At 47.5% G+C, this 24,899-nt stretch overlaps 1 protein-coding gene across 1 annotated transcript in view; it reads left to right on the top strand.

The window, feature by feature from the left end:
- LOC144156122 (uncharacterized) overlaps nucleotides 1-24,899 on the top strand; it is an 882,723-nt gene that overhangs the window by 329,841 nt on the left and 527,983 nt on the right. The window contains exon 3 of the mRNA XM_077687950.1: nucleotides 9,099-9,285. Coding sequence (XP_077544076.1) covers nucleotides 9,112-9,285 — 174 coding nt within the window. The 5' untranslated portion in view covers nucleotides 9,099-9,111. The remainder of the gene's footprint in view (nucleotides 1-9,098; nucleotides 9,286-24,899) is intronic.

Below are 24,899 nucleotides of genomic sequence, written 5' to 3'. Positions count from 1 at the left end.
TTCCCGCCTTCTGACCTTTCTTTCAGGAATTTCTTCCGCCCTTTTTTTTCGCTTGCAGTTTATATTACAACCAGTCTTAGTTCGAACTTGCCGGATTGACGTCATGTTCGTTCAGTGTGGGTGAAAACTCAGTAATTGTTAGAAAATACTATTTTCAACCTCGCTGTTCATGCGTCTGTTGCGTAACAGAAACTGTCGGAAATTGGAACGCTACGTACGGCGGCTCTCGAGTTCCTGTCGATAAAATGGATTACAAAAACACCTACTCTGTCATCTCGACTTCACCCATGGGCTGCTACTCCCTCGTCAAAAATATGCTTATGATGTCAATTTATATCTAGCAAAACTTGTGCAGGCGTGAGCATTACTCAGTTGTCCTTATTACGTCCACGAAAACCTATCGGATCTCGGTGTCGCTTTATTATTTCAAATGCGGGATCTTTGCATTTACAAATACGAAAGTTAAGGTCTGGATGCTCTTGCGTAAAAGAAAAAAAAATCGGTTTGGTGAAACGCGACACGCTTCCACACTTCACTTCAAAGACTGCCGCAAGATCAAAAGGCTGGCGTCGTCCACGAAGAGAGAAATCGGAGAGAAGATGTTAAAGCCTGTTACCTGGCCGCTTCAATAGCCAAGAAACTCCATTATAGATTGATGCTTTAGGGACACCAAGTATTTGCGCTTTGCTTTTGGCGTTGAGTACTTTGACAAACCGTCTGACGAAAAGCTAAGTAAATTTGGAGGGGACATACATCACGACAAGAAGGCTTATTTTCGCCATTATGCCGTGAAAAAAACGCCCGCTCTGCTGTCCCACATAATCGCGTACTTCTGGTATGCGCATAAGAGAAAGATAATTAGATAGCGAGAACGAAAGTGAGGGAACGCAAGCAACTTTTTCAGAAGGCACCCGTTTCGCTGCCTTGCGCTTGAGAAGGAAAGAAAAAAAGAAATTGCGGGAATGAAGTGGCTAGCGGTGGGGAGGAGCTTGCTTGCCCACGTTGCTACGAAATTTGAAAGTTGTCAAACAGGTGTGTAGAATTTATGAAGTAAGGAGCTCATTTGTTGCAAGACTTCGGAATGATTGCTGGCGTGGCTAGTAATCATTGGTGACAGAAAAAGAAATGCGTCCATGCATTCTGTACAGATGGTCAACCAGGGAAGCTGTAGCGTGCGGCCTAAGTTTGCCATTGCCTCGTTGAAGCTGCTCCGGCCGCACCGCCACCGTCCTTGTCCGCCGTTGTCGCTTAAACTGTGCGTCCCGCAGTAGCTCCCTCTGCGCAGGCTCTACTGCGAGAGCGAATCCTTTCCGCTACCTCCGGTGCGCCGTTCCCACTTGCCAGTGTCGATAAATGCCAGAATGTGGCTCCGTCATCTATAAACCCAGCCAATCTATCTCCTATTCTAACACCTCTCCAACCATGTTTTCTCGCGCGCGGGCATGGGGTTTCCCCGGAGGAGGTTTAAGCGTACACGGGACCGCCGGGTTTTCCTCTCTCCTGGCCATATAAAGCTTCACAATTAAAAAATTACGTACCCCTTCGTCTAACGACGGCGATGGCTGAACGCGAAGCTTTCTCGATGTGGATTCCTTGGTTGTTGTCTGAGTTAGGACTTCGACTCGTAGGCGGTTTGGACTTTGACTCGAACGCAGTTTGTACTTTTGATGGCAGTGGCTTTGACTTTGGCCCATCGCCATTTCATTTCGCACGAAAAAAGCTTCGCGTTCAATGATCGCCGTCGTGGTTAGACGGAGGGGCGCATGATTTATCTAATTTTGCACGTCCATGCACCCCTCTTCTCCAAATTCAAACTGCTTCGACTGTGCAGAAATTGCGCAATCGGATAGACATCGGCTTCTATAACGTAGGGACCCAGGTTCGATTCCGACCACGCGAAGCTTTTTTTGTTTTTTCTTTCACTTCACCCACGATCATCATCGCCGTCCAAAAAAGTTGATTTTCCCGCAGTTCGTTTTCGACTCGACATATGTCGTCAGTGGGACATAGAAAGCTGCGCCGTAAATACACTGATCGGAGGATCGTTGACACTACGCTGCAGAAGGCGTGGGTATAATTTGAGAACTTCGTGTTCACGCAGAACTAGCAAAAGCAAGTCCATTGTGGAAATCTATAGCACTATTTACAAACGAAAGTGAGAAATTATGCTTACAACAATTTAATCAGCGGATAAGTGCCATGTGGAAAAGTTGAATTCATTGCATCCTTCCTGTAACTATAACGCATACGTCTCGAGGTTGCGGATACTAGCAGGTTTCTGCGCCGCATTCAGTTCCCCGATGGCACATGGTGTTTTTCTGAGAGTTCCCAACTGAAGATGCTAACCGTATTCTAACTGAACGGCCACTATACGCGAAGGAGCGGTGCAGCTTTCAATACAAGATCGGAGACCTTCGAAGAACCCAGAGGTATCTCATCATTTTTTAGGTCTGTGGAGTAACCCGAGTGACCAGGACAGTTTTATACTCGATTTAGCCAAAATTTCGGCATCCCTGAATGTGCGACTGTTACTGAGGGCTCTCCATGTATAGGCGCTTCAAAAAATTTCTGAAAATATAAATTTCTTGCATACATATGTAGTGCACTCCCGCCCACAAAAGGTGTTTAAGCGTCTAAATGATAATAATACTAAGTTTAGAACGCTTAAAATAAATTAATAGATACATTACCCGCATAGGTAGGGCGTAAGCGTATTGACAGTTCTACCCTCAACTTGTATGCAGATGTTGCGTTACGGTTGTTTTTTCACTTTTGTGTGCAAGCTCCGTTATAAATGAATTCCAAAGTTTGACGAAATATTTTATGGTACGGTATGAGGCTCATAGTTAAAAATACTTGTGGTCACCGACCAAACTTTTATTAAAACAGTACTGACACCAATTTTCAGTGTTAATATTATTACACAGTTCCCTTCCTTTACACAACAGAATACCAAGGCTATAGCGGCCTGCGACGCGTGGAACATACTTCAATTATCGCGCCGACGGAACAGCACGCGGAGCAGTGCGCAGCAAATAGACATGAGCATGACATCACTCCGTGAGAGGGAAAAGAAGTGACGCAGCCGTCTGCCTCCAACGCTCGTCAGAAACTCGTGACGTCACTTCACGCGCGCGGCGAGGCAAGCTGCAATTGGGCGCTGGCGCGTTCCCGAAGTGATAGACGTAGCCAGAGCTACAGACATAACCGCTGCCCAGAAAGGCACTCTTACCAAAAATAAAGTTCACACGCGGGAAAACTGCCGATAATAAAGCGCATAATCGCAACAGAAGCCGCCATCGCGTCCTTTATTACAAGCGGTCATCAAACTTCCTCCGCAATGCTAGGCCTAACGCCTTCAGGCAGCTCATCCGCTCATCTCCTGCGGCGGGGCGGTCGAAACAACGCCTCCTCTGGCCTTTGCGGTGTTCTGACGTCCGCACAAAATGGTGAGGTCATTCCGTGGTTCTTCCACACGTGCCCTCCGGTCTGGAAGCGCGGGTAACTAAAACGGACAATCTTCAGGCCAGTAAATGTAATTAATTATCGCGCGCTCAAGTATTTAAAGTGCTGTTTTGGGTTCGCCAGGCTGTTAAGCATTGACAAAGGCAATAAAAAGGAACATAAAATTTTGGTGTCAGTACTCCTTTAAAAAGGCAAGAAATACGTTTCGGCTTCCGTACGGAGGCCTTGTTTACTGAGCTTTCACTGAGCTTTCACTGAGCCTGTTCACAGAACCTTGTCACTAAGGCTTCCGTACGGAAGCCGAAACGTCTTTCTTGCCTTTTAACTTTTAACTATGATCCTCCGTTATAAATCTTGCATGCCTTGCATATCGCTTTTTTTTTTGTTATACGTCATGTGCCTTTTAATTTCGGGGATGTCTGATGCATTTTATTTAGGCTTAATTTCTCATATTCGCCTTTTTATAGCCTAATAAAGTGCGTTCTTGAGCTCGTTGCTGCATAATAACTGAGGAATAAGTAGCACAAGCTCAAAGACATTATTCCTTGTTTGCAGTAACAATATTGCTTAGCACGTTCGTTTTTTCCCGTAAAAAGATAGCCCCTGACTTCTCCCGGGTTCCGATCTCCGACAATATTACCAGCAGGAGAATGTCCACGTTATGTGTTTTGGCTGCAAAACGGATATACAAACTTGACTTCTTAGAGCTAGGTAAGACGGTTTAGTTTTGATCGCTTACAAGAATTCTTAACCTTGGCTTTAGCTTTGTGTGAAGAGTTGTCATTATTGCGTATTGACGAAACATTCACAGCACCGAAGACATTTGTCTAAACGCACCGCTTGACCACACAGCAAAAACATCTTTTATTTCGAAGGAAGGCGGAAGTGAAGGAAGCGCTCTGTCCGTGTGTGTGTCATTCTTACTTATACGAAACCTATCCGACAAGGACAAGGAACATTTTCTGGGCATTATAAACTCCCACTGGGAAGAAGGCACCCTCCCATCGTCTTGGAAGCAATCCCTTATTACCCTACTACCTAAGCCAGGCAAAAAATCTTCCCTTGAAAATCTCCGCCCAATCTCTCTAACTTCTTGCCTGGGAAAGACCATGGAAAGGATGGTTCTCAATCGACTTGAGGCCTATTTTGAGTCCACAGATTTCTTTCCTCCTCAACAAATTGGTTTCCGCAAGGGTGTGTCTATTCAAGACCTCTTTTTACTCCTAGCTCATGACTTTGACCCTCCTCCTCCTTCCCAGATACAGGCCATAGTGACCCTGGATGTGCGCAAAGCCTTCGATAACCTTGCCCATGATCCTCTCCTAAATATACTTGCCGTATATAGAGTATATACTAAATATACTCTACCGGCTGTGGGCCGAAAATGTACGGTTACATTGTTGCATTTCTGCGCGACCGCACGGCCAAGTTCCGTCTCTCTGTTTCGGTATCCGATCCTTTTCCCATCACGCGTGGTACTCCACAGGGTGCTATTCTCTCACCCACCCTTTTTAACCTCAGAATGGCGCCCCTGTCTCGTATTTTAGCATCGATCCCGAACCTCAAACATACATTCTACGCAGACGACCTTACTCTTTGGTGCACATCTGGGTCTCCTGGGTCAGTGCAGGACACCTTGCAGCAAGGTATCGATGCAGTCACTAGGTATCTCGACACTGTAGGCCTGTCTTCCGCACCTGAAAAGTCCGAATTGCTGCTCATTTCGAAAACTCGCTATCAGCGCCAACACGATCACCTGATCACACTCACAATGGTAGGTCACCCCATCCCTCGCGTAATATCCTGCCGCATTCTTGGACTGCATATTCATGAATCATCTAATCAGGCTAATGTGACTACAACAGTTAAAGTTTGCCATCAGCTTACCCATCTAGTGCGCCGCATTGTCAACAAGCACGCGGGGCTACATGAGGGTCAAGTTAGGCAGCTAGTACATGCCTTATCTCTAAGTAAACTTCTTTATACAATTCCATATCTTTCTCTGACTTGTCACCAAAGACATCAGATTGAGGTTGCACTTCATACACTGTATAAGACCGCCCTCAACGTTCCCATTAATACGTGCACTCAGCGCCTATATTCTACGGGGCTGTTCTTGCCCCTGGGAGATCTTATACAACAACATAAAGACCGGCAAATGGCGCGTCTTTCTAGCACAAAACAAGGACACTGGATCCTTCACCAAGTTGCTCTCAAGCCTATTGACTTGCCTGTCATCACCCCTCCTGCACCGCTCCCAGATAACCTCAGGATAGCTCCCATCCCAAAAAACGTTGCAGCTGATACCAATCCAGGGAGACGATGTGCTCGCGTTGTCAATCATGTCCATCCAATTGATTCTACGATAGTCTACACGGATGCAACACGGACGCACGTCGGAGCAGCCGCATATTCCATCGCAAGTGGCAATGAAGTAGTGACACACACCCTTGGTCCTTTCACTAATCCCCCACCTACAGCGACTCTAGAGACTCTCCCAATAATCACCAGTATCCAGGACCTCTCATTACGGCCCCCTAACCCCTCAGTATATACCATATACACTGATTCAATGCAAGCTATTCGCGCCATTCACATGGGTAGGATTCCTGAAGAACTGCAGCATGATCTACGCAAAGCCTTAACAAAGCTACGTCCCCACCCTGTCACACTGAGGTGGATTCCTGGTCACGCTGGAATCCCAGGCAATGAGGTTGTGGATAACCTCGCCCGCGAACTTCTGCACCGGGCGCCTGGGATTCCCTGGCCTTATCCACCGACGTGGGACACTACTCTCCACTACAAACAAGAAATAAAGCTTCACTACAAGAACATCAGAGAAACTCTTCGTACACTTCCTGTTCCAGACAAATCTCTAACAACCACGCAACTACGCATTCTTCGACGTGTACAGTTAAATACCATCCTTACACCTGCTCGTTCCTTCCTCTACCGTATCCGACACTCACCATCATGTCCCAATTGTCCCGAACCATACGCTAATTTAGAACACTGCATTTTCGCCTGCCCCATTGCAATTCAATCCCCACATTTTCCCCACCCACCTCCTTCAACGTGGCGGACTTGGCTAGCCTCGGACCAGCTCTCGGACCAGTTGGCGTTGGTGAACCTGGCCCGGGACATTCTCGACGCTTAATGTTGCGTTTGAATAAAGTTTTCTCCTCCTCCTCCTCCTCCTCCTTCTTGTTCTTGGTCTTCGGCTGCGCTATTTATTCCTCATTTATGCCGTATACGCCGAATGATTTACCTTTGTAAATATCGGCATTAGGTACTTTATTTGGTTTTATTGTGTACGTGTGTACGCGCGCTATACGATTTGAATTGACCCTTAATTTATTGGGATATAGGGGCATGTCCCTTGGTGTCTCTTGCCTGGGGAAGAACAGGCCACTTTTTCGGAGATTCCCAGATGCTCCATTTCCAACTTCAGCTCCAGTCTCCAGGTTTTACAAGCCCAAGCTAAACCTCTGCTCTGAGCCACGTCATTGTGGGAGACTGTGCAATGATCTAGGCCGCTTTATCGTTATCCTTATGTACAATACGCGGCAAATGAAACACTAAAACATGAATCAGAACACGCAAAATTGAAAAATACTGTTCGTTGAGGTCTAATAATGGCGCGCTATTGGTATATTCAGAAAGCCACATTTCCGGACTTTGTTTTTGTAACCAAGCCACGCGTCATTTTGACTTGTATATGGAAAGAAATCGCGCTATTTGCGTGTTCTGATTTATAATTTTGGGTTCGCGTTTCATTCGCCGCGTATTGTACACTGTCGTTTTTGTTTTGACATTACCGTTGTGGTTATCCTTCTTGACAGAGTCGAAAGGCACTAAATTTTTCTGCTCTGTCACAAAAAAATACCCCCGTGGGCTGATTCAAAGCAGCGTGCCTAGAACCACAATGTTTTGTTTTTGTTTCCGTCCTGACCTTCAGACATCCGAAAGTGAGCGCCTGGCTCTAATTTCAGGCATGAGGCACCTTGTTTTATGCAGTAGGCTGGCGCCAGCTGGATGGCATCACCGCCCCTCCAATTTATACTCGCTTGGAGATAGGAAGTTGAAAGCAGCTATTCCCGGTGTTTTGATTATTTGTTTGCGTGTGTGTCGTAATAGAGATCCGTTACGGTAAGCATGATATTGCTACCAAACGCTTTCTCACTATACTTCCCACATAAAAAGGCAAGACACCGTAGTCGGGTGTTGCTAAGAGAAAGAACAATTTGAGCAACCGAGAATACATTTTTAGTAAAGCAGATTCCGCTGGTTATAAACCACGGCATTCCTACACTGCGTTTAAGTAGCTATCGATAAACCGTCATTGCCACTTGCACCATGTTTGCTTGGATATTTATTCCAAGAGACTGTATGGTGGATTTTAAGCTTGATGCTAACAATTACAACCATAAAAAAGAACCTCAAGAACATAAAAAGCAGGTACATTTTTACATTACCAGCACAGGGCCAGTGGATACTGTGCTTCCAAAGTTCTAAATGTTCTCGTCACTATTTGTTGGGACTTTTTGGAAGGTTTACTTTCTGAAGCTGCTTTCTGACGCTATCGTTCGTCCTGTAAAGCCCTGATTTGTAGAAATAAACTGTGACCAGCCAGCTACCACAGCGACATGCTTCCGTTGGGCTTTAATCCACGGGGATGTACTTGCACCACACTTTTTAATGGAGAAATTTTCTGTTGCAGCAACTTACGTAGGTTACAAGATATTGCAGGAAGATTCACCAGACTAGTTGCAACATTTTCGTGGCAATTTCGCATTCTTTACAACACCGTTTGCGTCTATTCTTTAGCTTTGCTTTTACAACGAAACTGTTGAGGTCTAGAATTTCATATATTTTTCCTGTGTGTAAGCTAAAGCTCCTGAGACTCTACTTATCTTTAAAGTACGAGGCGTTCTTGTTTGTGCGTTTCTTTGACGGTTTGCTTGTTTGTTTGCGAGCTTGCCTGCTTTTATTCCGGACGCTCTTGCTTTAACTGAAGAGTTTTCTCAAAGATTTCCGCTGTACGATAGGCGTCGGACATGTCTACGCTCCTACCGCCCTGACTTTGTCCTCGTGCCAAGCGCTTACGTGCCTATTTCCCCTTGCTTCCTCTCTCTCGTGGTGGCGGGCACGTCGAAGCATCATTCGCGTCTACTTTAGTCCGGCTCCTCGCGGGATGAGGCTAGTCGTCCCCGCGAATATATATAAAACCCGAAAGACGAGACAATAAATGTGTGTGCACGCCCTTCGTCGCGATGACCACCGATCAAGACAATAATTGAGCTCGAACCATTGTTTAAAATTCCGAGCCACCTCAGCTTCCCTGGCCACCCAATTTCACAAAGTGAAATAGGTCACGATTTTCGTCTAGCAGACACTAAACATACCATTACAAAGGTGTTCAAGGCGTGGTTCGCAGCTCTGCGAGAACGCTGCGGTTAAATACACGCGCTCGAGTATTCCATTAGCCGTCTTGTTTAGATCTTTCCGATGTGTTCAATGTGTACAGCGGTTTCCTTGTCCAACGCTGTTTCGCTCTTGCGCACCAGCGTATACATACCTAGGCTCGTGTGGGCAGAAAACTGACTTCCGCGATCATGTGTGTGTGTTTGCAGGCGTGATGCCTCCATGACGTCGTGGGCGGCCATGTCCGGCTCGGACTCGCCGCCGCGCGAACCCGAACCGCCGCCTGAGAGCAGCTCGGCCGGTTCGTCGGCGTCGCCGCTGCACGGGCCACAGGCGCACCAGTACCGCTTCGGCCTGCACAATGACCTCGGCAACTTCACCGCCAAGCCGCCCAAGGTGAGCCACGTCTCACCTTTGCGGGAGAGGCAGTACCACGCGCATGCGCTCTGACTCGCAATCTCCGCTCCACGTGCGTTTACGGATGGGCATGCACGACGCTAAATCTTGAATGTGACCACGAATGTGGTCTCTGTTGTTGGAAGGTATCTTCGCTCCATGATTAAAAATAGGGGCTGAACAGTGGGCGCCGGGGCGGCCATTTACAGTCTGAATTTATACTCGGCAATATTCTAACGTTACAGTGAACGTCAAATAGCAAGAAAACCTGAATTTACGGCCCTCCAGGCACGAGCATGTCGCAAGTCCGGAGAGTGAATGCGTTTTGCACTCGGAATTTTTCTTCCTCCGGTTAGCTATACCCTTGTTTAAGTCTTGGAGGACCCTAAGATCATATCTGTTCACGCGAGGTTTAGTTGAGAGGGAAGATAAAGAATAGCGGCCTTGGAGGTACAGAGAGAGAACAGGAGACTGGCTTCCAAATGGAAGATTGAATGAAGGTGAAGAGAATCACAGTGAAAGGTCAGAGCGGGCACTGCGGAGTGAAGCTCAACGGAGGTCTACTCTTTTAAATGTTACCGCGAGTTTGAACAACACAGCGCGAACCGATCGATCTCTTCTTTCAGCAGAGAAAATAATACAAATAATATTGAAAATGGGGATTTTAGCTGTGACACTGCACAGTTCGAGCATGACGTTTTTCGCGATGTTATGGTGGCAGCAATCAGCAGAAAGGGTTGCCTTCAAAAGCGCACCTGATAGCCTGCATTCCCGCTTCCCATGCGTGCCAATGGGCCAGGGGGCATGTGGCTTGTAACGGTCCTAACGGCCAATACAACGGGCCTTGCAAGAAGGTTCAAATAGGTGGCCAAGGGTAGCCACGGTGCTTAGATTACCGCAACAGGTTGCTGTGGTCATTTTCATGCTCTTTGCATGGTCTATATTGTACGCTTCGGGGCGACATTCACCGAATTCACACCGCTGACAGCAGCGATAATCTTTCGGCTCCACAGGGCCCAGACAGACTGACCCGAGTTTTTTTACGTGCCTAAATGACTCCCGTTAAAAAAAAAATCAAAGAGGGGCACTCGGACCATGAAAAATATTCCCGGGCCATCTCCACTAAAGTGACACCTGGGAAGGGGCGAAGCATGCAGTGTATAAGTGTATTCTTGGCGCCTTGGCGTTTCGGCCCACAGAAATGAAGCTAATCGCTGGTAGAGGTGTACAGCTTTGCTGTAAAAGGTCGTGTCTTTGAAGCACGGAGCGTTCTATTGCGAGGCGCTGCAAAATGAGTGCCTTGATGTGTTCTTTTAGTAGGCATTACGTTCTAGTGCGACGCTTTGGAAAACGAGTGTCCGGCTGGGTTCTTTTAGCACGCGTTACGTTCTAGCGCGACGCGTTGGAAAACGAGTGTCCGGGTGTTTTAATACCATGACTACATGAAACGACGACGACGACAGGAGGCACCGACTAAAACAAAATTTAATTATCCGATGTAATTTGCATCAGATAACATTTCCGAGCGTTAAACATTGAGGAGTCATACATATGGTTCCTCGCGTGTCCATAAATGGAAGCTGACGTGGAGGGAAATTTCTGGTATGCCTACGCATGTCTTCTAAACTTTACCTTCCGGGTGGAGCTCTTTTTCATGCTACATTGATCTGGGTCTTTTCCCCTGGCACATTTTGCAGCCCCATCCTACGGCGCGTGCGAGAGCCTACACGTATGAGCGATTTTAACAGGGGACGTAGACGTGACGTCAATGGTGCTAAATTGGTACACCATGTACACGGTCATGCACTGTTTTCGCGTTCGGCAAGGGTCCCGCATTTTACCGCACCGCTTTGGCAAAATCTGCTCGATAAATGCGTCCCCTTCTCCGTGTCCGTAGCGCTTCTACGTAGCAGATTGTCTGATCGAAAAGCAGACGATCTATACACCTTCCCGGCGGGATCCCTTTGGGAAACACTGGTGTCGACACGCGCAAAGGCCGTCTAAAGCGAGCTGGTTCGAACTGGCGTATCTCAGGGCTGAAAAATGTACTGCTCCTCTTTAAAGACCAAACTAATTCCTCCTGGCAATTTCGAAGTATATTAGGTTACAATTAAAAAGGATGCAATTCGGACGTTTTTAACCGGTTCTCCTAAATGTCGTCTAATAAAAAAAAACAATTCGTGGTCAACATTATTTCGAAACATTTCGAAAAAAATCTTGCTTCGTTTGACCCAGGGGGCGCCTCACGATCGTGAAATATAACAGTGCATAGGTCGTCCTGTTCTACAATCTCCTTCGTGACGGCGCACTGCGATTTCAACATGTTAACAGCACTGTGTTGAGTCTCTTAGAGCACATCACTGCGGTGAATAATCGCGCAGGTACATGGAAGAAGATAAGATATCATACTATAAAAAATCATCGACGAACGTTGTCAAGCGCATTACCAGTTAAGTGAAAGGTGTCGCCCAAGACCTACTTAATTGTTTACGCAATGTTAGTGCACGCACTGTGCCAGCGTGCTTGCTTATCTCACACGCAGCTTGTGTTAACAGCATCCACGCACTTTTAGGTTCTTGTGGACGGATAGCCACACAGGCTCCACACAGAGTTGCAGCAACAGAGGCAGCCCATCGTGCATACAGCTTTTTACAGCTTTTGCTGTAAAAAAAAAAAAAAAAAACTTGCTAGGAGGACGGATCAGGGTGTCGAACCGGAACCGAACTGAACCGGTATTTTTGCCGGAACTGAACCCGAACCCGAATGGTTTTTTTTAGCACGCTGAACCCGAACCGGAACTGAACCGAAAAAAAAAAAGAAATAACGGTTACCGGTTCGTGCCGAAACTGTTCGACCCTCCGTTGTTGATACTGCACAGTCAATTGAATTCAGCCCTTTTTTTTCTTTCACGTACCATCAACTTCGTACCCGCTCGCGCACTTTCCCCTCCAGACAATTGAACACTATCACGCTCTATGTAACAACAGGAGAAATGAATGAGCACTAATGTAGCAATGGTCTGTTGCTGCTGGAAGCACGAGCGTAGTGCAAACTGACCAAACGAAATGTCATTCTCGGCAGCTTGCAGGGGATATAAAACGACTTTGCCCTTCCCTAGCTGCGACTTTATTGGAGCAGTCAGGCTGCAGGAGTGCTCCACTGCGCAACAACGAAAGCCCACACACGATGTGTGCAAACGTTTTGCATATCATAATTTCTTTAAAAGGTCTGACACCTGCAAATTGTTAATACTTGACGGTGTGACCTCAGGAGCTGATCAGTGGCTAAGCCGTTTGCTGCTGATGCACTTTTGTCTCTTTCAGATCAGCTTTTTTTTTCGAAGGTGCACTTGTACTGACTGCCCAACTCGCTACATTACTTCTACTGCTACTCGTTCCGGAGGGGAGTACTGCTGTGGACGAATTAAAGAGCGTCTACCCAAAAAAGTCCCATCTCATGCTCTGCGCGTCAAATTTCCCTTTCATTTTGTAGCAGCATAATCTGTTATAAGATTCCGCAATGTAGCACACGGAACGATGGCCGGGGGTCAGGCGGTAAGATGACATACTGATTGTAATGCACATATCCGGTGTAGCTATCGCAAAAGGAATTGAAGTGGTCAGAGCAATAATGAAGTTACTGAGCGGTAACGAAAGCTTACTTTTAACAAAAGTGTGGCTAACACATTCGATAAGGTGACAGCTAACAAGTTATTCAGGGTGACCAAATAATCTAATTCATTGGTAGTATTTATGTGCCTGTTGTAGGACTTTTCTGTTTCGTTACAAATGTAAAATATGTGTGCGATTGGTATTAAGCGCTGGTGTTGGAACGTGCCAGTACGCAGGCCTAAATTTAAGGCTTCAAGGTTAGCGCGATGGGCAATTCCATAGCGACGATTGCGATTTCAACAAGAAAGGAAAGGGCAGAAAATATATCCCACCGTCATACCTCTTGGCGGTGGCTTTATGAATAGTAGCTAGGACAACATAAAGACTGGGCGAGAAAGTAGGTGGTAAATCGTCGCCACTTCATCTGTTTTTCTAATATCTCGTAATTGTTTAAAGTTTGCTTTGCAATTGCGCCACTGCCCTTGGGGAACAGTAGCATTTTGAATTTTTGTTTATATTTTGATTTGACTGTCGTTTTAAACTACTGAATGTTTTTTTTTTAATTTCAGTGATAATTCAACTCATCGAACCGGTTCGCGAACCGGTTCAAGCTCCCGAACCGGTTCGCGAACCGGTTCGGTACGTGATTTTGTCAAACCAGAACTGAAACGGAACGAAATGATTTCGCCTGAACCAGAACCGTAACCAAAGCGGTATTTTTTTCGGTTCGACACACTGGGACGGATAGTCATACAGTTATCGAGGACCGACCACATAATCATTCCGAACTCAGTGGGAGCACAACAATGAGCAAATTTCATTGCAAATTGCAATTTACAACTAGTAATTATAGAAGTACGTAACAGCAAGCAGGGGCCTCCCAGATTCTGACGTGAGTGAGAGTAGCGGGAGAGAAATGGCGAGAGCGTGTGAGAGTGAGACAGCTTGCCGGTGTATTACTACGCCAGCAAACGTCCCCGTACCGTAGATTTTTTGCCTATTTCTTTGACAAAAAGAAATAGGCGATATTCAGACTACCGACGCAAAAGCCATATCGTGATTTAGGGACATAAAAAAACGGCATGTCACGCAGTTCGGTTGGCTGAGACGTGAAATGACGTCATTCTTTAAAGTTATTACGGCAGTTGCGGCAACAGCCTGACCCGGCCTTAGCCCAAAATCCTTTTAGTTTAGTACCGGGATCTTTGACATTACGGCACATTCACTCACGCTTTTTGGTTTTGTGCGTCAGGGTGTTGCGAACAAAGGCGCCGCGGATGCGCAGTCACAGGAAAAGACGCCCTCAACAAGCGCTTCTATGCGACACTTCGTGTTAAGCGCTGGGCATTTGCAGCTATTTTTTCGCTGCAGTTTGAATCAACTGCAACCCTAAGGACGTCCCTTTAAACGTCATAAACTGGGATACACGCCATGTGCCGCAATGGATGGCTTTATATTAATTGGTAAAGTTCTGTAAACTTGTGAAGTTCTGCACACGGGGCGGTTTGCTGCATTTCATTCGAATTTTTTTTTTTCAACCAGCCGCTGCGGCCTGCTCCCGAGCCGATGAAATCGGCGATGTAAACGTCGAAACGACAATAAGACCATGGAGGCCAGAGCAAAAGGAACGTAAAGTACAGTCCTATTTTTTTATCTTTGCGACGGGGAGCGCAACTTAAATTAGCGAGGCAGGAAATTTACGAAAGTAAAATAAATTTCTTTCTTTTATGCGTTTGTAGCACATGCTATTAGCGAACACGCAAACTACCGTGGTGGCTGAGTATTTGATGCGTTCTCCGGTTGAACACAGGGTTGTCAGCCCGATTCCCAGTCGCTGCGGCCTTTTTCAGGGAAGAAGAAAGAATGTGCACAAAATATTCAACCACGCTTAAGAATCCCAGCTATTATTAGCTCCACTGCAGGTCGGCAACGTTATATGTTTGCTGCATGATATCACAAGTTTGTGTTGATAAATTCAGTGCATATGTAATAAATGCAAAGCAGTTTTGTACAGATAACTCCATGATCGATAGCTTCTGTACACTCGTTGCTGGAGTCATCTTGACACTGCGGCCACCTTACCCCCTCAGACTCCTGATTAAATTGCCACGTGGGATCAGAACGCGACGCATTCGCTGCCTTGTTTTTCCCACTGGCCGGGATAAGAGTTCGCCTTAAAAAAACACGATTAGGATACAACGAAAGTGGGTTATTTGAAGCTCGACCGAAGAAACACGGCGGACTAAAAGGAGGGGGCGGTGAGAATCTGAGCAAACACGTTGAAACAGTGGCGGCGTCAAACAGCCCTCCCCTCTGCAGAGCTAATCGAACGTGACTGCGCGAGAGTTGTTTCCCGCACTAGATTATGCATCCCTCCTCCCCCTTTCCCGCCCCCCTTCTGGGAGCAGCTTATTTGTGTCACAAGGCACAGCAAACGAGCCGGCCGGGCCGCCGCTGTGTCGAGCACTGGGGGAGAAATCTGGAGTAGGCCCGCAGGCATCCAGGTTGGCCCCCTGCTTGCGGCGCGTGTCGTCTGCAGAAATTCGATTAGGGCTGACGCGGCCCCGTGCGTTTGTCGGCTGCCGGGATACAGAGCGCTCGCGCATCACCGCAGCCGATGGCCGGGCGTCCGTCGCGGCCGCCGAGACTCCTGCAGACGGTGCACAGCCAGCTCTGCCGCCGAGTGCACTTCATTTAGTTCGTCCCGTGGGGCTCGCCACTGCTGTGCGCGGCCACGCGTTTCTTGGGATGCAATTTTAGACGTTTGTCGTTTTAATTCCATCCGGTGTGACAGCTAACTCAATATTGGTTTTCAGCGAATTTCACAAAAACAGCGCACGTTTTACATTGCATTTTTACATACTCCTTTATTATTTCTAACATCGTTATTTTGTCTCGAATGGGGGAATTTGTGATTTAAAAGAGGGTGTGGTCGAGCTTTTTGGCCTGGGAAAGCTAAAAGCTTCTTTTTCGGGCTCACGTTTTCGTCGAGAAAGGCGTGCTTTTTTGTCAAAGAACTGTTACCTTTTGCTCTCCTCCCAGCAGGAACGACATAGTGGACTGGTCGCCGCGATTACTGAGGGACGTTCTGCTAACCCTGACCGCCATCGACCGCTGGTAGCAATATCATTGTCCCTCTCTTGACATTCGGCTGCTTATACTTGTGTGCGTTCGGGATTGCAGGTTGGTTAGGTTTACTGAGGTCTCCTCTGAGGAGCGCTCAGGTCTTCTCACATGACGGGACGTCTGCAGATGCTTCATAATTAAGGATTGAAGAAATTCAGAAAGAAAAAAGCCCTGTGAAGTTTAGGATTATCCAAACAAACCTATCACACATTTACCTCGGAATTGGTTGTAAGGCCGCAATTAATGTTTGTGCAGTCATCCTACCTGAATTAATTAAAACAGGTGTGTGATATGGGGGAAGGCGGGATACTTTTTGTTTGCCATCCGACTGCTTGATGAAGCCTGTGGACACTGTTGGTGGCAACGGGAACAGCAGAAGTTCCAACAACTTAATTTTGCCCGTAAGATATGTCAGAAAGTGTAATTTCCAAAAAGAGAGAGCAAGAAGGAGCTCTCACTTAAATACATAAACAGAGCTTTACAAAACGTATTGAACATAACGACGACATCCATACTGCTATCCCCCCTAGTTCAATCGGCGGCAAGAAAGTAGTGTAGGGAGAAGTCACCTCCAGCTGGAGGAGCTAGAAACGAAAATGGGTAGAAGAATCAGACTTCTTAGGACCGAGAATGCCTCATCGTCAAAGCGGCACTAGGAGTAAAATTTTGCCCGGTTCAGCGCCTCTAAGTAGCGCTTTACTCAACAAGCTTGAGAGCGGGAAAGCTACTTCTGATTTTTAAGAAAGAGCTTGTTACACGCCACTGAACAGACGTGTGGAACGGCTGGCTTCACTGTCGTAAGCTGCAGCGTTTTATGGGGTCAGCACCAGGTACTTTGTCGAACCACGGGACTCATTTTCTATTTCTCTTCTTCCCGGAACAAAAAGCCCGGCAAGAGCAAGGGGAGAAGCTATAAGCTAAGAAATAGCTTGCAAAACAGTGCATCTCCCGTGGCAACGCAGGAGCTTGCATGGCCGCTAAGGCATACCTAATGGAGGCCTCTCACCTTCCTTTTCTTCTGCCCGCTTATCTGCACCACAGCGGCTCCTTGTTTCCCCAGCACGATGATAAAGAGCCGTCGTTTCCCTGCCGGCTCGCGCCCTGATGACGATGTCGGGAAGAGCGCAATCAAGAAAGGCGCGCGCGCGATAAGATTCAGATGTTGACCTATACTGCGGGTAGCCGTGCTGAACGGATCATAGAGTTTCTAGGCGCTAGCGTCAACGTGATTCGGCGAAGGCGCTCTACGCCTCCATGAGTGCCGCCATAGTGTGTAGTTCGGCCGGAAGTTCGGCGTGGCATGGCCGGCAACGACTTTGTGGCGACGCAAATTGAGTTTTTGTTTAAAATATTGCTGCCAAAAGTGCCGCTGTTAACAAATTTTACTTTGTATAAAATGCTGTGTTCCAGTGCTTAAAAGAAGAACTAAATTTGAGGGTTAGAAAGAAAAACCAAACAAGAGTCCTGCATATGGCTCACGCCGCCAGATACAGCGGGCGTTCCCGGCTATATTTTTAAATTATTACATACTCCAAACTTGATGAGGTTTTCTTTGGTTTCTTGTAATATTAGGCTGATAAAAAATATTTAGGTTGTCCTAAACTGTGTTCTTGCTTCCCCTCAACACAGTATCATTATCGTATGCTACGCGTTTTGGCAGGCGAAGCAGATGCAACATTGAGATGCAAGAATGATGCTATCGCGTCGTATTTATTTGCTTTGTCCAGGCAGATATAAATAAACTCAGAGGCGGAGCCTATTACCGCAAGTAAGTCTTCAAGCACGCGCGAAAGCATTATGAAATTTCATGAATGCGTTAAATGGCAAATAAATACTGGCTTGTCGAGTAGCTATGTATGTTGCCTCATTGCGCCTGGCCAAGGCAGTGCATGTTCAAGGAGTAAGTAAACGCAGCGGCGGCGACGAGCGATGCGAAAATCGTAACTGAATGTGTGCAGAAAACGGATAGTGTGGCTTAGACGTGCATACGTAGACGTAGCTTATTTTGTGGCTGTAGTGTGGGCGGCGGCAAGCGGTATGATGCGGTATATAACAGGCCGCTGGGACCCTCGCTCGCTTTTTGCTGGCCAGAAGCAGCCCACAAGCGAGCGGCAGCGGCGATACAGTGAACTGTAGCGACGAGCGACGACGACAGATCACATTGGCGGCAGTGTATTAATTTTTTTTTTCGCTTGTCGCTGTCACCCAGTGCACTCTGCTGTTGTACCTTTTGAGTTACGTTTTCGGCGTCGCTTGTCGCCGTCACTGCATGTGGTCACCCCTTCGTATTAAAAGAAACTTGCCGCTAACGCGAGCACATGCGTTAAGTGTTAATCACGCTGTTATTTAGACATATCTGTGATAGCCATTGAATGCCAGAAAGTGGCAGCCCGAAAACGGAAAAGCATACCGAAAACAGAACTAGCAGGCACTTCCGAGCCGAGAAGCCTAATCCATAGCCCTTTGTACTAGCCACTTGCTGCCAATCCGATTCGCACACTACCCACAATTCCCATGTCGGTGTGCGATCGCAGCGACACATTCCGCTCTAGGTGATATTGAGAAACTCTATGGAACAGATCACTCGAAGCGGAGAACAACAAAGTAGTGGCAGCGTTCCCAGAGTACGCCTGCCTCAGCGTCTCTGGCATCGCTCTAAAGGCCTGTCGGCGGGGGCAAGCATCGAATGAGGGCTTGAACGGGTGCAAGCATCGCTTCCCTACACCATTTTTGGAGGAAAAGAAATGGCGAGTGTATCGGAAGGGAACACCCAGCGACATGATGCAGTCAGGAATGATTAGAAGAATGAGAAGAGAAAGGTAAATGGCGAAAGGTTCGCATTTCTCGCAGGCCCGTAGAAGTTCCATTCTTCGTCGGTCCGATGTTGTATGATAGAAAGCTCGCTTCAACGTCCATCGTCAGTCCCGCCACCTCTGGGCTTTGCTGTAGACCTCAAGGTAGAAAGCTACGAATTTGCCTATCGGGAGTATTTTTACTACTGGCACTCCACCGGAAATGAGGCGTGAGGACAGCGAGCTAGACTTGACCCTTTTCTTCCCTTTGGCGCACCTATCCTACCAGAGTAATTCATCAGTACAAAAAGAAGTAAAAACAGCGCAGTAGCGTTACGAGTGTCCGACATAGTAATGATGATGCAGATAGAAAACAAATACACTTCTAGATTGAAAAGTATGGTCCCGGAAATGAAGTCCAGAAGCGAAAGAAGACGAGAAAGAAAAAAATTTATTGGATCCGTTACGGAAAAAAAAAAAAAGCTATGTGGCACGACTACATTCTAGAGGGCCACGGGCTAGCCCCGCTGCTCGGGCCCGATTGTTGAACAGGCAGAGGGTGTGGGATGGGGGCATTTCGATACTTTCATACAAGGTGATAGATACACCTTGGAACGTCCCAGGTAAAGTAGCTGCAGGGATATGTTGCAGGGATATGCGGTGGAGGACAGGGGTATTGCAGAAGGTATGTGATTGTAGTCGTCATCATATGAGCTCACCGAGGAGACCGATTGACAGCAAAGCTTTTACACCAAAAAGAGAGTGCTAACGACTATGCTGGAAAATACGCGACCCCCCAAAAGACACCAACATACACACGTGCCGCCAGGCATGTCCATTTGTAGCAACGATTTTAAAATGATCAGAGTTTCTGCCGGCGGGGGTAGTTGGGCTCGTATATCTTTCTTTTAAGGGGCACAGAAGGAAATTTGTCAAGCTCCTGTTTTTGCTTGTGCTGTGTAGACTGACTCAAATAAACACACTTTTCACCGTTTGTCCGGGCGATAACGCGGTATTTATTTAATAAAGCATGAAAGAAGAAAAACTAGCATGCGCGGTTTCCGGCGGCCGAACCATCTAACAGCAGGGACGTCAATACAAGGTGCTACGTGATTGGACGATGTCCAAAATTAACATTCAAACCAGTTTCGGTTTCGGTTCTGTGAAACAACGTGCTTGGCATCCGACGTTATCGTTGGATGGGCATTCTCGATATCTCAGTAATCGGCATACCACGCTTGGGTCATGTTGTCGGCTGTGAAAAATGCGTGAGATAAGCCTACCAGCACGGTTTGAAATGGTAACAATCACTAGCCGAGGCGCACTCAGTGGATGAACGCCCCGAATGAATATCCTGATGATATATCTTCCTCGTTAACGACGCACAAAGGAAACAGTCTGCTATCTGTTCCTCAAACCAGTTTTCATTGCGATATTTTTTTATGGTCGAAGTGCAGTGCCCGCAAATGTTGATGGGGAAAAAAGACGTCGTAGGGGATGAGGATGCCAAGAACGCTTCTTGAACCTCCTCGGCCCCCCCTCTCCGCCAACTCGCGATGGCTGCACGCTTTCGCAACCTAGCCGAGAAACGCTTTCGCGACAAATTATTTTATTCATAAATTTCATGAGGAGTTATCCAGGAGTTACGAATTCCTTAAGTTGGCTACACGATTAAAAAGCGCTAATAACTGACCGCAAATTACTTGCCGAACCTTACTCAGACGCAATACAGTTCAGCCACTGTGCCTCAAGTGGGCTGACATACTAATGCATTTTATCGGCTTCCGCGCTATTTGGCAACGTCGCGAGGGTTGTAGCCCTGCTGCGCCAGGATGCTTCTCATGTGTGAGATTACTGTCGTATTGGCGGGGTCTATAGCAGGTAATCCCTATAGTCTAAAACTGCCACAGCAGCGATGCTGCTGACATTTCGGTTTATACACTTACCGAACATGATAGATTAAGAGGTAGACGCCCCACATGAACAACGCTTTGTGCGCTTTCTTCCTATAGCTGCTCCGGCACCGAGCGGCTAGCGTATGCACTAAGCATATCACGCGCTTTGTCAGACAACGACGGCCTTTTGTTCTCCGCTTCAGAAAACGAAGTAACATTTTTAAAAAAAATAGACACTGCAATATTTATTGTCTGGGAAAGCCGTTCAAACACGCACAAAAAGGAAAAGGCGTAGTGGCGAAATACGCCGAAGAACAGAGAGAGCGCTCCGCGGCAGCAGCTGAAAAATTATGTTCCCGATTGGAAGGGCCAATTATTAGCTGCTTCCTACAGTTTTAACACTGAAAAAGGGGCGGTAATTCGCGCGGTTTTTATGAACAGCCAATTCTGGAGAAATTGGAGCCTTGAAGGCGCTTTCATTATAAAACGCTAACACCTCCTGTGCGGAGTACTCTCTACGATGCTACTTTACTCACCGCAAGCCGGGAAGTTAAAGACTAGCGCTGAAAACGTTTTTCAGGCTGCATGACAAAAAAAGGCGATGCGAAGAGGTAGGACGGCGGCTAGTACGGTGGGCTATAGAAAGGACAAGGGTGAGAAGACCTCGTATAAGCGGTCATCCCTCTTAGCAGTTGCTTTTCCCGTCACTGGTTCGTATGGAATCATGGAAGGGAGCAGGGTGTTGAGAAAGGCTTGTCTGTACTCCACGTTAGCTCCAAAGTAGTCTTCACATTCGGGGCCTTTCATGGGGTTTAGTTATCCTTCCTCGTGACACAGGCTTTAAGGGCAGGCCGTTAACCTCGACGCATAAACTAGGAGGTGAAATGTCTAAAAAAGAAGAGATGAATGCTAGTGTAGTTGTCTGGCCCAAAATATTCTTTAAGCGGTGCCCTCTTCTGGACGTTATTTGTCGAATGCGGTCACTCTCAAGCCTTGCTGAAAGGAGCATATTTTAGGGGCGAAGCTCCTTAGGGGCTCGGGCTGTCGGCGTCTCCTACCGTCGTCTTCTGTAGCCGCGGTACTAAAACACCGGGACACTCGTTTTCCAACACATCGCACTAGAATGTAACGGGTACTAAAAAAAAGTGTATAATGAATAAAACTGGTTCAAAATAAACTAACATGATTTAAAGCTTTGTGTAACGCTGCCTGGCCGCTTCAGCAATCGTCAAGCACAAGCAGAAGCTGTTTGTACACGTGTTATAATTTGTGTTTCCCTCAAATACCCGCCGCCTCTCGACGCTAGGCCTGATCAGGTAGGGTGGCCGGTTAAAGCAAGAAAAGGTATACTTACCTGCAGCATGGTGCCGGGGCCTCGTTGACCACCGAGGACGAGCCCCAGGGCGAGGCGCGGGTTTTGACCCCTGCCACTACCCCAAACTGGCACAGTCGTGGCATGCATTGCTTGAATCTGGTTCAACGGCACCGCCTTAGCAAGTGCGCGATTGCTCCTCCCACCAGCGCATCTCCGGTGCCCAATCAGCGCGCGCCGTGTGACAAGAGAGAAACTTACAACCTTTGAATACACTTGCTTCGCCCCTCCCCAGGTTTCCCATTAGTGGAGATGGCCCGTTCTTTTTTTGTACTTTCTCACTCTAAAATGCATTTCTTGTTGTTTTTCTCGAGTGGTATTTCTAATGCACGCTTTGTTTTGCTATTTCTTTTTTGTGTGGGCACGTGCTATGGAACTTTAAGGGATTAGCGGATATTTTTGTATGCGATAGAATCGCTTAGAAATTTGCCAATCGATGCGACGTAATGACGTATACGGCTCTCTCAAGGCGAAAATTTATCCGTAGATACGTGCCTGCGTACGTACGTACGTCACAAACTCCCACTTGTCAGCGTCAGCACCATTATCATCATTGCGAAAGCATGGTGAGTGCTCATCAAAGGTGCCATTGTTATGAGGAGTACTCTCCCCGAACTTCCACAGCATCACAATTGTGCTTAGCTGGCCGGGTTTGGTTAGGTTGGAAGATCACACCTCGTCAACAGGAGCGACAGCGTTATCACTTTGAGCTCACAGCGCTACCTACAAGCTGCAGCGCACCCATCGGACCTGCCGTTTGAATGGATCTAGAAATAGAGTGAAGGGAGGGCTAGGCGATTCCTTTGAGCACGATTTTTTAGATGCGACGCATCTCTTTAACTCGCCTTGTCCCTCCGGCGTCTTCCGTCGTTCGTAGTCCGCATCCCTCCCCCATTCTCCTCGCCGTGCCAGCTGCGCGCTAACGCCGCTCTCACCGCAGCGCCATCTGCGTGTTAGCGCTCGCTCCCGTCGCCGTCCCAGTTGTGCGTCAGCGCGCGTTAGCGCTCGGTTAAACATCTAACACATGCGCATGCGCTGCTCCCTGTCATTCCCCTCACCGTTAACGCGAGGTACTGTCGGGAGCAAAAGTCTGGATTCCACGCGAGCGGCGGCCGAAATGCATTGCAGCGCCACCCTGCGAAAGCTCGCCTGCTGCGAGACACCGGCTGTAGGGCCTATCTTAACTGCACGCATGTTCGTTCGATTCATTCGATAAAAGCAGTCGCGAAGCGACACGCTTCCTTAAACCAGTTTGAGACTATTGTTTTGCGGTGCAGTCGCAGATAGCAACTACTTTCGATGTGCAACGCTGATAAAGAGTGACGAAAAACTACCCGTTCAACGCATCAGTGGCCGCTTACTGCCACTCACTGAGACCGTATCGCAAATGCTACACGCCGACGGAATTGCCCAGTCGTAAATGCTAGACACGGCCGAAGCGACACCGTTCGGTCTTTCCGTGAACAAAAAGCGTATCAGACTCGTGCGAGCAAACGAACATGCGTGCAGTTAAGATAGGCCCTACAGCCGGTGTCTCGACAGCAGGCGAGCTTTCGCAGGGTGGCGCTGCAATGCATTTCGGCCGCCGCTCGCGTGGAATCCAGACTTTTGCTCCCGACAGTACATATAAACGCGGTAACTGCGCCGCTCCGCTCAGTCGTTCCGCCGCTCCGATGACATCCGGTGACCACCGATGATTTGAATGGAGACTAACAGGCCTGCTATCGCGATGGTCGGCGCAACCGTACGTAATATAATGGAAACAACAATAAATTGACACGCTAAATGGAAACACCATAACGGAAACGCAACGGAAACCCCACGATGCGTCGCATCTACCCATGGTTCCCCTCGCGGGAAGCTGGTGTAATTTTGTTGAGTGCCTGCCCATTAAACTCCCATTCATGAAGTAATAACTCTGAGGTCCCCTGTTCTAATTTATTGCTGCATGCTCAAAAATAGGTTTTACGCCTAGGACGATTTTAGGTGCTTCACATACAGGTGTGTGTACCCAGAAATTAACTTTTTTTCTTACTGAAGACTACGCGTGGTAGTTGCTTCGATAGTGTTCGGAGCATTTCAGATAGTCAAACGCCTAGGAGAGCCAGACACGATGTGACGACATTGATCGTCCTTGTTCCCCAGGGTGAAACACGATTGTACGTCGAGACTCGTGTGGAGTCTCGTGCTGGGAGCACTAGCGACGTTCTTGCACGTTCCTGCACTGGCCCGTTCCTGAGGATGAGTGGCATCATACCCGAGCTAACGGGAGGCAAAAAGAAAAACGAAAGAGAGCGACCGCGGAGGGCAGCGGAGAATGAATGCCGCTAATAGCATAGGGAGAACGAAAAGGAAAGCTGAGCATGAGACAGTCTCAAAATGGTTTATAGCATAGCTCTTAAGGGTTTGTGTCGACTTAATCGTTATGAGATGCGGTGAACGCGTCCACCGATACACTAACCGCATGGAAACGCAGCTCCGCATGAGCGGAGCCCGGTTTGTGGCAACAAAGAGATGATGCCAGGGTAATCTGTGGCTGCACGCATCTGTTTGCCTATTATATCTCGAAATGCAAACACGTAAACAGCTGAGCTCAAATTTTTCAATAGAGAGTATTGTAATTGTCGGTGATTTTTTTTTTCGTACAGATTGGCAGTCAACGATTATCTCTTCTGCTCCTTATCTGAATTCGTACCCGTACCTCTCTTGTTACCACTACCCGTCGCGGTGGCTGAGTGGCTAAGTCAATGCGCTGCCGAGCCCAAGGACGCGGGTGTGATCCCGGCCGTGGTGGCTGCTTTTCTGGTGGGGGTGAAAG

Source organism: Haemaphysalis longicornis, unplaced genomic scaffold (assembly GCF_048455015.1).
Source record: "Haemaphysalis longicornis isolate Haplotype H1 unplaced genomic scaffold, Haemaphysalis longicornis Haplotype H1 scaffold_1, whole genome shotgun sequence".
NCBI lineage: Eukaryota > Metazoa > Arthropoda > Arachnida > Ixodida > Ixodidae > Haemaphysalis > Haemaphysalis longicornis.
This window is presented reverse-complemented; position numbering and strand designations above follow the sequence as displayed.